Consider the following 13135-nt stretch of genomic DNA (forward strand, 5'->3'; position numbering starts at 1 on the left):
AGTATTTGGGGAATCCAGGCTGATAAGAGCCTAATTCTTATCTGGTGGCAGCGAAGTAAAATCCAAGCTGGTAGTGAGCTTGGGGGAGGTTCAGATAAACACTCAGATGTTGAACTCTAAGTCCAGATTTGAGACAAACGTTTATTACAACTCCACTGAAGTCATCAGAGCTATTCCAGTTTATTCCAGCTAAGGGTCTGGCCCTGTCTCTGGCTCAGATGCAACAGTGTCAAGATCCGTAACACAGCTAGCAATGCACAGGGAAAAATTTTTATTAGAAAGAGCAAACAACTGCAACTCCTGTTCCCACACTGCAGTAAGTATCAGCCTATAATAATGTGTAACTACAGCCTAGAATACATCACACACAAAAAAGATCAACAGAAAACTGGCATTCCTGCTGCCCATCAGAGAATACCTGCAGAGCACCAGCAATCTTTTGCCATATCCCTACGGATGGAATCATGGAACAGAAAATCCAAGGAAGGCAATGCCTATTTGGAGGAAAACCTTTGCTTTTTCACAGTGCTAGCCTGTTTTTCCTTTGAATCATATTCATCTGCAGCAAAGCCCTCTGTAAGATGATTCTTGAGTCTCTCGGAAAATTATCAGAGAGTCATAAGGCCCATTTCAACCTGTACGTAATTGATGCTGAGCCAGACGCCTGCTATTGTGGGCTCTCATGCAAATAACTGGGTGGGTGTATGCATTGGAGTGAAGGATGTGTCCCAGAATACGCTCTGCTAATTACAGCCTCTTAACAGGGGTGGAAATCTCACAGCAACAGGCACTTTGGCTTCATATCAATACTGGAAATAATAATTATGTAAGAAAACCATAGCTAGTGAGGACTTCACAGCTGTCCATGGGCTGCGCATCACGACCACCTGGAACTCCATGGTGACAAAGGGCACAGATCTCATTGCAAATCCACAGAATCCGACCACTTGAGCAAACGGAGAAGTCGTCCGAGTTCCTCCCAACACGGGGACTATAATACAACAGTCAAGCAGTTCTGACTCCAGCCAGGAGAGGGCAGCAGTGCATGAATACCAGGCGATTGCTGATATCATTTCTCAGCTTCAAAGCAGGATGAAAATATGTATCAATCCATCCCCACAACTTCTCTAAACAGGATAAGTAGCAGTATTCCTACTTCATAGGTGAGGCAAAGAGAGAGTCATTGCTTAAGGTGGGATTAGAATTCAGTAGCTCCTGGCTTCCAGGCCTGTGCTCAGACCACTACCTCTAGACTCTAGTTTTATTTAATACATGCTGTCTGCCTGTCTGTGACGCTACTATGCAATTGTAGGGTGTATTTTGCAAATACTCATTTCCGTTTCTAGAAAACATCCCCCCCAAAATACTGCTGCATCCCACTCCTTTGAAGTGCGAGACGTAGCAGCTCTGCGGTCTAGTAGACAGAGCAGGAGACTCATGAATTCTAACCTGATTGCTAATGACTGAGTGTAGAGACTTGGGCAAGTCACTTAACCCCTCTGGTGCCTTCAGTTACCGATCTGTAAAACAAGACTGTCCTAAATTTACAGATTGGAAAACTGAGGCAGAGTCTACTGTACACTTACCTGAGTGGCAGTGGATCCAAGGCCTTGTGGAAGTCACTTAACCGCTCTGTACCTACGTTTAGGCATCTGTGAATACAATGTAGGTATACAATTGCAGAGGGCACCATTTAGAGATTAACAACAGACAAAAGAATATAGAGTATCTTCCTCTACTTAGAAACACCCTGATATAGCAATCACTGGAGAGCAGCAAATGTAGAGTGTTTAAACCAGGGGTCAGGAACCTTTCAGAAGTGCTGTGCCGAGTCTTCGTTAATTCACTCTAATTTAAGGTTTCATGTGTCACTAATACTTTTAATGTTCTCAGAAGGTCTCTCTCTATAAGTCTATAATCTATAACTGAACTATTGTTGTATGTAAAGTAAATAAGATTTTTAAAATGTTTAAGAGGCTTCATTTAAAATAAAATTAAAATGCAGAGCCCCCCGGATTGGTGGCCAGGACCTGGTGTGACAAAGTTCCTCCTCTACCTTGGTGGGTTCTGCGCTTATTGGCGGATTTGTTCACCTCAGTGATCTTCACCTCTTGTGGAACCCACAGTCTGGGTCAGCTCCTCCTGTGTCTGATCAGGAGTTGGGAGGTTTGGGGGGAACCACTGCCTTCTAGAAAGATCTTAATTGGCTCCAGGTGCCTTGATTAACCTGGAGCAACTGCCATTTGGTTACCAGGGTACTAGGGATTTGTTTAGCCTGGGGCTAACATACCTGTTTCTCAGTAGCCATGTGGCCTGCCGCATCACACCAGGCAGTGTGAGTGCCACTGAAATCAGCTTGGCGTGACGGCTTCAGCACTTGTGGCCATAGGTTGCCCTACCCTGTTTAAACAGTTAGCGAACCACTGAGCAAACTCCAAGTAAGTTAGTTCCCACATCTCTCCAGTAATTAGGTACAAGTAAGGTATCACATACAACCACTTTACAATGAGGAAAACGAGAAAGGGAAGCCAAGTCCTAATTCACAGTGACACAGGGATTATTTGTCACATTCTGAGCCAAGGCTAACTAGTCATTTAGTGCTACATTTTGAGTCAATGACAGAGCCAGGAATAGGATCAATGTCTAAATACATAACTGCTTGATCATTCTTCTTCCAACTAGCTCGGGCTGCACGTCTGTGGTACAAACTTAGTGTCTAAATACCTTTGAGGCTCATAGCCTAATTCCCACTGAAAATCAGTGGAGTCAGATGCCTAATAAGCTGAGGAATTGGGCCTTGCCTACTTGGTGTGACCTTGGGCAAGTCATTTCCCTCTTGTGCTAGTTTCCCTACTGCAAAATGGGATAACAATATTTACCTACCTTTGAGCTTTACAAGATGAAAAATGCTAATGGCTCGAAAGCAAAGCTGGCTGAAATCATCTGATAATTTGAAATTTCTAGTACAGTTTTTTTTTTGTGGTGAAAAATATTCACTTGCACAATTGTTCAAACCAGTTCTAGAAGAAAATGTTACTCTGAAAACAATGCAGATGCAAGCAGTAAGAGCTGAGACAAAAGCATCCTAGTCGGGGGTCTCCTTATGGTACAATCTTGCTAAAGGACAAGAGGGAATCGCAGATTATAACGGGTCTTTTAGGAAGTAGTAAACCTTCCTCTTCAGAAAGGCCTTTCAGCGCAAGGACACTCGCACATTGGCACTCCCTCTCCACCCCAAAAAACCCAGTAACGCGAAAGCCCCTGAGAATGAAAATCAAACCTAACTAAAGGAATAATATGTAGGCAAATTGCCGGTACTGTTCTGCTGGGTCTCGCGCTTTTCTCTTCTCTGGGGTAGGTTCAGGGCGCTATTGCTTGCCTCTGAACCAGTTCTTAATCACTCCCCTAGTGTCCTTGGAGAGGGGAGTGGAGAGGGAAGGACCTGGGCCTGCCCTCTACTCCAGGTCCCAACCCAGGTTGGCCACAGCTGTTCTAGTTAATCTAAAGCAAACCTTCCTCCCTTGGCAGGGAATAAGGCCCCCTGCTAACACTCTTATGCTGCCTTCTGGCCATGCTGTATCACAGTATATAATAAATATATAAATAATTAAAATAAAACCTAAATTCCTATCCCAAGCAGATGTTTTACCCTGAAAGGAAAGACATGCCAAGGACCCCATGAAGTTCATTAGAGACTTTGCAATTGGTTTTACGTGGAAGGTGCTGAGATGTTATGGTGATGGGTGGCAGGATAAAATCCTGGGATAGACAGATAGATTTTTAAGGGCAGGAAAGACCATTGCACCATCTGGTCTGATCACCTGGATAGCACAGGCCACAGAGTTCCATCCAATTACCCCTGTACTGAGCCCCATAATTTGTGTTTGACTAACAAATGTTTCCCTACCCCACCGCAAAAAGGCATCCAATCTTAATGGATGGATGGATAGATAGAAAGCATAATTCATTATTGCATGTAAAGCTCTTGGAGGTTGAAAGGTGCCATGTAGTTGCAAAGTACTGATAATATTAATCATTATTATGGGAGACAGGGGGCAACCTGATATTAGGAGACCAGCACCTCCGAATGACCTGTCAGCATAACGACTCTCGACACTATGGAAGAATGCCATTGAATTCAATCATTTGCCATTATGCTCCCCAAAACTGGGGACAAGAGCTCTGCTTTAAAATAAAAAGGGGGCGGGGATTCGATCTTCTTGCCTTGTACTGTAGTCAAACCCAGGGATAATTTGCCAGTTCAGGTAAATGATGTTTATACACCTGGCATTCAGCTGAATGCATAATTCCTATTTAGCAGTTGAATTTTTAGGCTTCAAAGGAATCTGACAGGTAATTCCCACTCTAGTTCTACAGAGCAGCCGAGAAGTGATTATCCTTCTCCCTAGTAAATCAATTAGGAATGGATGGATGTAGCAGGGTTCTCCTCCTCCAAGTAACTGTTAATCATCTAAGCACTAATGAGCAGACAGCGTTAGCAGCAGTGTGCAAGCTAATCAAATCGACAGAAAGTGTGAGCATCTCTGAGTCTGACCGACAACCTGGGAGGTTCAAATTCAGGGAGAAACTGATACACACTGTAAAAACATTTCACCTGGGAATGGAGAGAGAGAGCGAGAGTGTTCATGTTGCCCTCTTGTGACAGCTAAACAAAGAGGTTGTAAGATTTACATCCAATGCACATGGGGAGTTACTGCCTATAGCTCAAATGGTTAAGGTTGTTTTTCATATTGCAGTAGTGCCTAGTGGCCCCAGTCAGAGACAAGTTCACCATTGCGCTACGTATTGTATGAACATTTAACAACAGAAATGCTCCCTGCCCAGAAAAGTTTATAGTCTAAGTACTTGGGGCTGCTTCCTGTAACATGCATTCATCTCAATGCAAAGGAGAGGGTGGCTCACGGTGACATGATCCTAGAAAATGACAAATCCAAGACAATCTAATACAGCAACGGAGATGCTCAAAGCACTTTACAAATTCTGTACATAGAAATCACACTTTGTCTTCCACCAATGTGGAGCCAATTTGGGGTTGACACAAGGCAGCTGTTGAACTGTGTGCAGCAACAATGCACAACCATTTAGGACAGGATGCAACTGAAACAGCAAGGAGCGAGTACACATACTGGATGGTGGGGTAGAACGGTCACCCAAGAAAGGACTACCGGGGAAGCCAACCTGTGGCTCCGGAACTGCATGCGGCTCATCAGAGGTTAATGTGCAGCTCTTTGTATAGGTGCTGACTCCAAAGTGGAGCTACAGATGTCAACTTTCCAATGTGCTGTGGGGTGCTCACTGCTCAACCCCCTGCTCTGCCTCAGGTCCTGCCACCACTCCACCCCTTCCCCCAAGGCCCCTGCCCCTTCCCCTTCCCCTGAGCCTGCCATGCCCTGCTCCTCCCCCCAGAGCCTCCTGCACACTGCAAAACAGCTGATTGTGGGGGGGGGGGGGGAGGCATGGGGAAGGAGGAGGAGGTGCTGATTGGTAGGGCTGCCAGTGGGTGGGAGACACTGGGGGAAGACAGGTAGCCGATAGGCGGCTGCTGACGTATTACTGTGGCTCTTTAGTAATGTTAATTGCTAAATTCTGGCTCCTTCTCAGGCTGGCCACTCCTGGATGAAGCTGTAAATCCAGAAGGGTTTCCGAAGTTGTTAGGAAACAGTGTATCCCAAGGCTGTGATTAGGCAATAAGATAACTCTGATGATTTAATACAGTAGATTCTGCTTAATAGCAACCCCAGTATTAACTTTTGCTCACTAGCAACATTTTGCCTGCAAATGATCCTGTCCCATGGACTTTGATATTAATGGGATATGGATATTGGCAACAGGCATGCCAGGCTGCCTGTTAACTTTATTAGAAGAGAGGTCCTACCTGTAATCAATTTGCTGGCTCTGAACCTATGCAGCCAAATACTTCTGTTGCACATCATGGCTTCCAAACACGTTGACCATCTCTTGCTGACGAAGTCAGGGCTCTGGAGGCCCTACATGGCCAGGCACTAGGCAAACACGAGTAGCTGAGAAGTTGGGTGTCTCGAGAGCCGTTGTTTGATGCATTAAGAACAGTAGTAACATTTTACAGGATCACACAATCAGCACAATCCCGGGCGACAAGCAGCAATGTGATGGCCAGGATGGCTCTTTATATATAAACACTATAGTAAAATTCTGTGCTGCTGCACTCGGTGTCCCACAGGCGGAGCATCCACTGTAAGGACATATAGCACAGCAGGCTAAGATCTAAATTTGCTCTTCTCGTTACAGGGTAACAATTATGGCTGGTTTTGATTGTGCCTTTTTTCATTTTATTTTTCAACATTGTGTCAAGCAGAAATTAAATAAACAGTAGCTCAGCTTCTACAATTATTGTTTCTTTGCACAAGTACATGTATGCATGCACCTGAAAACAAAGCCATCCGCTTCCTGGAAACTGCCAGATAATGGCACCATTTTGCTGGGAAACAAGTAGTTGCTAATAAGCAAAGCTGCTAATAAGCAAAGTGTACTGTATCTGCAACCTGATATCTTGCTTCAGATCTTAGGTGGGTGAAGTTGCTCTGGAAACAGAATGAACTGGAATCAACTGTCCAGCTTGCTTCATAGAGCCATAGCTTTAAAGGACAGAAGAGATCATTGCAATCCTCTAGTCTGAGCTGCTGTATAACACAAGCCAGAGAATTTCATCCAGTACCAACAGACTGTCTCCATATCAGTCCTGTGCACTAGATCTCACCAACCAGTTCAGAATCAACCCTATCTGATGCTTGTGTGGTTTCAACTACACTCAGCTGAATAAAGTCTCTTAATGAGGCTAGTTGTCATCTTTCTGACTTGCCTTTGGACTCTCAAAAAATGACTCCTTCGAGCACAACAGCTGGGACCTTGTGGGGGCAGCAGCGATAAAATCTGTACAGCAAAATGCAAACAACTTTGTCCCGTTTCACTCAGAACATTGACCAGGTGAAGATAATTTTCACGAGAATTCAGCCTCTGCTTTGAAAAAAATGAAAAAGCTGCCATATACATATGGGTATGGGAGTTCTGGCTGATTGTTATAGAAATGTGCCGGCCATAAAGATTCCAGACAGAGAAATAAATATCAGGCCTGAAACCTCTGTGGCCTGACCAGTGATTGAAAAAACAATAGTAAATAATAATAGCAGCAAAATACAACTCTGCCAAGCTGTAGAGAGAGACTTGATATAGGCAGTTTGAAAATGATCGAACATAATAGTCTCTGAGCCTGCCTAACATGCAATACTGATACAAGCATTTAGCTAGAGCAATCTTGGTCTGACTTCCAGGGGCAGCTAAAACTGCCTGGGCTCTGTTAGTTCCTTGAACCACCACAATGATGACTTCAAATTAAAAAGCACTCAGTAGTCACGCTCCGTCTGCGGTCTGTGAGTCAGCTGCAGCTCTAATTGCATCATGTGGGAAGCTTGGGCAGAAGGCTTGAAAGCTATGACATCATGTTCTCTCCCACAAGTTCCACTCAAAGCTTGGGTCCCTGCCCACAGCTCCACACGCACACATATTAGCACTCTGACGTGACGTAACCAGCCACAAGTGTCAGTTACAGCTTTGCCTCCAACTCTTTTGCTAAATGAAGGAAACTTAAAAGGAAGCAGCGTCGAATGCAAGGAAGGGATGTCCTTTACCTGGTGTTTTTAATACTAAGTGGCTGATAATAAGGCAAGGAGAGTTGCATTAGTTGAAATCAGCAGAGGCAAGTGTATCAAAAATATTTGTGTGAATTCAGGTTATTTGGAGGTAGAACAGCAACAAGTAAATTTACCTTTCTTATTTCTCTAATAACAGACTAGACACTTTCTGCATGAGATTAAGGGCTTGATTCTGATCTGTATTACTGCCATGTAAATCAAGAGTAATTCCTCTGAACTTCATGGAGTTACACCAGTGTAAATTAGGCCAGATTCATGTCCTTGGGTGTCTCAGGATTTACTGCCGGATTTTGCTTTAGGATCACAATTCTTTTTAAAATGAAGCAAGCATGGTAATTTTGTTTCTATGGCTACCAGACCAATGGTTCTCCCTTACCTTCCTCTTGTTCGTAGGACTGACGTAAAGGTAGCTCAGCACAGTCTTCAGGCCCACTTTGTCATTTAGCTTTTCATAGGTAGTGCCATAGTCTGTTGACCTGCAGGGAAGAAGAAACAAAAAGAAAATAGAAGGTTATTCAAACGTTGGGGAGGAAAAATAGCATCTGAACAGATGCCTGAGGTTGCGCATTCTTGTTCCTAAACCTGAGGTTTCATTCCAGGGAGACAATGGAAAGGAGAGGAGAAAGACCTTGAGCCCTTTAGGGCACAGACTGTGTCTACATCTACTGCTCCCCATTCTGCAATGAGAATCACGCGGGTAAACCTATGCCCAGGCAGAGCCCCACTGATTCCAGGTGCACTCAGGTGGTTTTCAATGGAGGATCAGGGCTGTTTGTAGGTTCCTAAGAATGATACCCTGACCCCATGCAGCACCTCGGACACTCCCGTACAACTTGTATTTAAAACAAATAGAACAGATGAGTCCACAGCAAAAACCTTGAACACATTCCCCTCCTCCCTTCAGAGATCGGGATCAAAATCCATATCCACATTGTAGCAACTGAGTTCATGTCTAAATCAAATGTATCCATACTGCCATCTCTAAAACTCTGTCGCCCACATGCTGATCTGTGCCAGGTGTTTTATTTTTCTGCATTAGGTAGAGAGATTCAGGAGGATCCCACATGAGATAGCAGATGATCTGGGGGCGACGCTGCCCATTCGTGACTGGCAAAAAGCTCTGCTTCCGTCACAAAGGGGTTTCTGCAGCTTTCTCCTCCTCTTCTCTGGGGACATTTGGAATCTGTTCCCCTTGTTTGTTGCTTCTCTGTGTTTTCACTCTCCCTCCCCCCCTCACAAAAAACTAATGTCCATGTAGTCTGCTATCCTGTCTCCATCAGTGGACAATTCCAGATGCTTCAGGGGAGGATGTAAAATCCTCACTATGCACCTGTCATAGCTTCCTACTCAGATTTGAACCTTAGCGTTCATAACCTGAGAAGCTAGCATGAACCCTCTAAGCTTAATTACCAGCTTAGATCTGATAGGCTGCCACCAACAAGGAATCAGTGCCTGGTACACTTGGGTCCCCCAAAACTTCCCTGTGGGACCCCAAGACTCAGATGCCCTGAGTCTCCTAACAAAGGGAAATAAACCATTCCCCCCACCTCTCTCCCACCCAGAATTTCCTCTCTGGGCTAACCTGAGAGTTACTGATGCAACCTCTTTACATCACAATACCAAGAAGCATGTCTCCTCTCTTCCCCAGAGACAAACCCAAGACAAGGAAACAGAAAAGATTCTATCTCGCCTTCCCCCTTAGGCTTCTCCCTGGCCCTGGACACTAGGAGACAAGTTAAACACAGAGAGCAGTTTTTCCCATTCCCCTGTCTTTCCTTTCTCTCACACATCCAATTTCCTGTGGTCAACTAGAAAAAATCGAACAGGTCTTAGAAAGCAAACTTTTAATCAAAAAAAAAGAAAGAAGAATAAGAATGAACAGTTCCTGTAATCTAGATGGTAAGATACAGCGTTTTCAACCTTTATTAGAATGAAAGTAAACAACTGAGGAGCGTTGGAGGGTGAGCAGCGTGAGCTCTATCATCTGATATATGAGAGCGAGTGGATACTATCTTCTGGGATGTTGTCACTATAAGCTCTTCTACAGGTGATACGGAGGTATATGACTCCACCGTCCAGATACACAGAGCAAATACAAGAAATAAAATTTAAAATACTATTCCGTTTTGCTACCTTATGTACTTACAGACTGGGAAACAGAGAAGATAAAGGCCTGGAAGAATCCTCTCATAGCTGAAGAGCACAGAACAGACAAAGACCCAAGACCAAGAAACAACCACCACAAACTGTACCCTCCCTTACCTCGAAAAATCTGGTTTCCTGGATGTCTCTTGTCAGGTGTGTTGGTTCCCTTTGTTTAACCTTTACAGGAAAACGAAACAATTAACCTGTAGCTATCTGTTTATGAAGCATCTAAACCGTGCAGAAATCATGGCCTGGGAAGTGAATTGCCTCCTGATCCCTTCTATGGTGATGCGACTGGCTCAGTTTTATGCCTGAAAGCATGGATTGGTGGCCTTGGATGTTCCTCTTGTCCCTGATTCCTCTCCCTGCCTCTTCCCCTTCATCTCCTCGCTCCTATATTTGAATAGAAGAATATTCAGGAGCGGATAGATGCACTTGCTAGATGTATGCTCCCTCTGATAGCAGCTGTAGCACAGGTGTTCGCATTATGATTTCAGTGTCACGGTTCTGGTTTTGAGTGTGAGGGGGAGCTGTGATCAGTACCTGACCCTTCCATCTGCTGCAGGAATGGGGCCATGGCACCCTCCAATGCCCAAAGTGAATAGCATTGCTGCCCTATAAGAGTTATACAAGCTTGCTATAGATTCCTATCAATGACTGTTAGAGTCCTGATAATTCCACAGTCTGTCCTAAGCTTGCCTTTTTAACTGCTGTCAAGTGTGGATAATGCACCCCCGACAATCATACTGAGAGAAGTCCAGATGTTGATGTGTCTACGCAAAGGCATGCAACACACTTGTCTGGGCCACGGCTCCAGAAATCAAGTGGTGGAATCCATAAGGGCTCGGAAGCCCGAGTTCTTGTCTACATCGAGACGTACTATGTTGCCACTCTCACACTGCCTTGTTGCCCGAATTTTTGCGGTTGTCCATCTTAAAATGAGCTAAACCAACCCCATAGACTTGAACAGCCACAGAGCATGAGGTGTTTGGAAGCTTAAATCACATTCACAGTTTGTATGGCCTTGAGCTTATCTGTCACTAAATCTATCTCAGGTATCATACCCAGATCATGCACTGAAGTAGCTGGTTGACCTTCTCCCTCTCAAAAAATGTTGAAACTAAAGTAGTCTGATGATAAAACTGAATAATTCAAGAGTAATAAGCTCAGCTGTATGGGGCACCCAGAACTGCACATTCACTGGGGGCAGGAATCTCAAACCTATGCTAAATGCTTTGTAATGGAAATAGCGATGAACACTGAATGTAATCTCTTTTGGTCTGGTCCCCACCACCATGCTGAAGCTCTGAACAAGCCAGATCTATGATTGATGCAAGGAAAGATACCATATATCATTAGTGGAAAACCTGACAATGGAAGAAATTCACTGATTTCAATCGTGTTCAATAAGTTTTTCAATCAGTGTCAATAGAATACAAAAAAGTTCGTTTAATATTCCCACAGATGCAAGTTTGGTTTTGTTCCATCATCACTTGCAGCATGCTCCCAAAGAGAGATCTTGTAAAGATTCTAATGACCCTTTCTCATTAACCCCTCATCAGTCACTTGACTTCCCTTTCCAAAGAACTAGGTAGAAGAGGCAATATGAGCGTTATTCTCTTTAGCTTTCCTTGGGCTCTCTGTGAATTTCAGTGATGGACAACGGCTTTGCAGAAAGTCTCAAAGGACATCACAGTAATACTCGAACTTCCGTACATCAAGAGATCCTGAGCATTTGACACAGAATAATCCATTCAAGACTCACAAAGTCCGCAGGGCTGCATGGGAAACATTATCCCCATTTTATCAGATGAAAGAAACTGAGGCATTGGAGCAGTGACGGCAAATGTTTCCAACTAGGGTGGTCTAAAGTTTACGCCTCTAAATGCATATCTAGCCACCCTGAATTGAAGGGTGCTGAACCTCTATAGGACCAGCCTCCTTTTCTGGAAACCAACCCAATTATTTAGGTGTCTAGAACAAGTGACTTCTAATATGGGCACCTCACGAGTCATAAAAACATTTTGGCCCAAATGACTTGCCCAAAGATCAACACAGCAAATGGTGAAGCTGGAATGAAAGGAGACCTTGGCACTCCAAACCTTTAACGAGCACTTGACTGTCAACTCTCACAACTATTAGCTATCACCTTGTGGCAGCCCCCAGACTCCATAAGCAATTTAATGAGCATTGCAAGCGTACTATGCTCATATCAGGGTTACTTCACACCAAGAGGCCAATCGAGCTGCCCAACTCAGCATCTCCATTGACGGATTTTATGAGACCAGTGTCCTCATAAAATTTCACAGACCTGAATTCCCAGCTCCTATGCAATACATGCAAAGATTAGGCAGCAGGAAACTGCCTAATAACCTTATCCAGTTAGGCACTCCCCTGGCATGGTGGGAGACTCCTAGGTTTCAATTCCCTATCCCTGACGTGGAGAAGACAGATTTGACACTCGTACCTCCAGCGAGACTGCCCTAACCCACTGCACTAAACTGAAAGTTTATCCGGAGGGCCAGCTCCATCTTCTGGGCAGGTAGGTGTGGCTCCCAGCATACTACCAGATCAGGACCCCAAGACTACATAGGCAGGGAAAAGTATAGTTTGTAAATCCCACTGGGAGTTAAGCACCAAACCACTTCGGTGGGGTAAGACTATGGCTGCGTGTGTGCTTCACTGCTGAATCACGTCGGGGACATACAGTGAAAAATTTAGGTGCCTAGGGACTTTAGGCACCTTCAGGGCTAAGAAGCAGCCTGAATGGCTGGAGGGAGGGTATTGTGATGCTGGACCACCTAAGTCCCTTCATGAATCTAGCCCAAGTGCCTTTACTATGAATAGCTCCATTTCCAATTCGACGGTTCAAAAGGACAGCCAGTGCCCAGAGGTCCACATGCCAGAGGCTGCTTTTACCTGTATACATTTCAACGATTGTCAATAATAGCTCGAGTCCTCAAGGATATGGAGGCTCTAACAAAGAGATATGATGAGCTAATGAAACAAAGAAGTCTAGATGCATATTCCTTTGAGTCATTAATGGGTGGCCTTTAAAGGGCACACCAGCAGTTGAATTTGTTTTACTTCCAATTGTAAGACACAGGAAGAGAGAGACAGTGAATCTAGAAGGCACAAGGTATTGAGTAGTCTTCAGATTCGTTTGGGGTTCTAAAACTCCTGTGACTCAGTTTTACTGGATCTGCAACCACTGAGTAAGCCAAACACTAATAACCAAAATACTTAAATAATTGAGCAATAGCTACCTTAAATATTATTTC

General features: G+C 44.4%; 1 protein-coding gene across 1 annotated transcript in view; it reads right to left on the bottom strand.

Annotated features, from left to right (window-relative positions):
- Positions 1 to 13135, bottom strand: part of LOC116838098 (VPS10 domain-containing receptor SorCS3) — a 513373-nt gene that overhangs the window by 241534 nt on the left and 258704 nt on the right. The window contains exon 3 of the mRNA XM_032803097.2: positions 8086 to 8185. Coding sequence (XP_032658988.1) covers positions 8086 to 8185 — 100 coding nt within the window. The remainder of the gene's footprint in view (positions 1 to 8085; positions 8186 to 13135) is intronic.

This window comes from Chelonoidis abingdonii, chromosome 16, assembly GCF_003597395.2.
Source record: "Chelonoidis abingdonii isolate Lonesome George chromosome 16, CheloAbing_2.0, whole genome shotgun sequence".
Lineage (NCBI taxonomy): Eukaryota > Metazoa > Chordata > Testudines > Testudinidae > Chelonoidis > Chelonoidis abingdonii.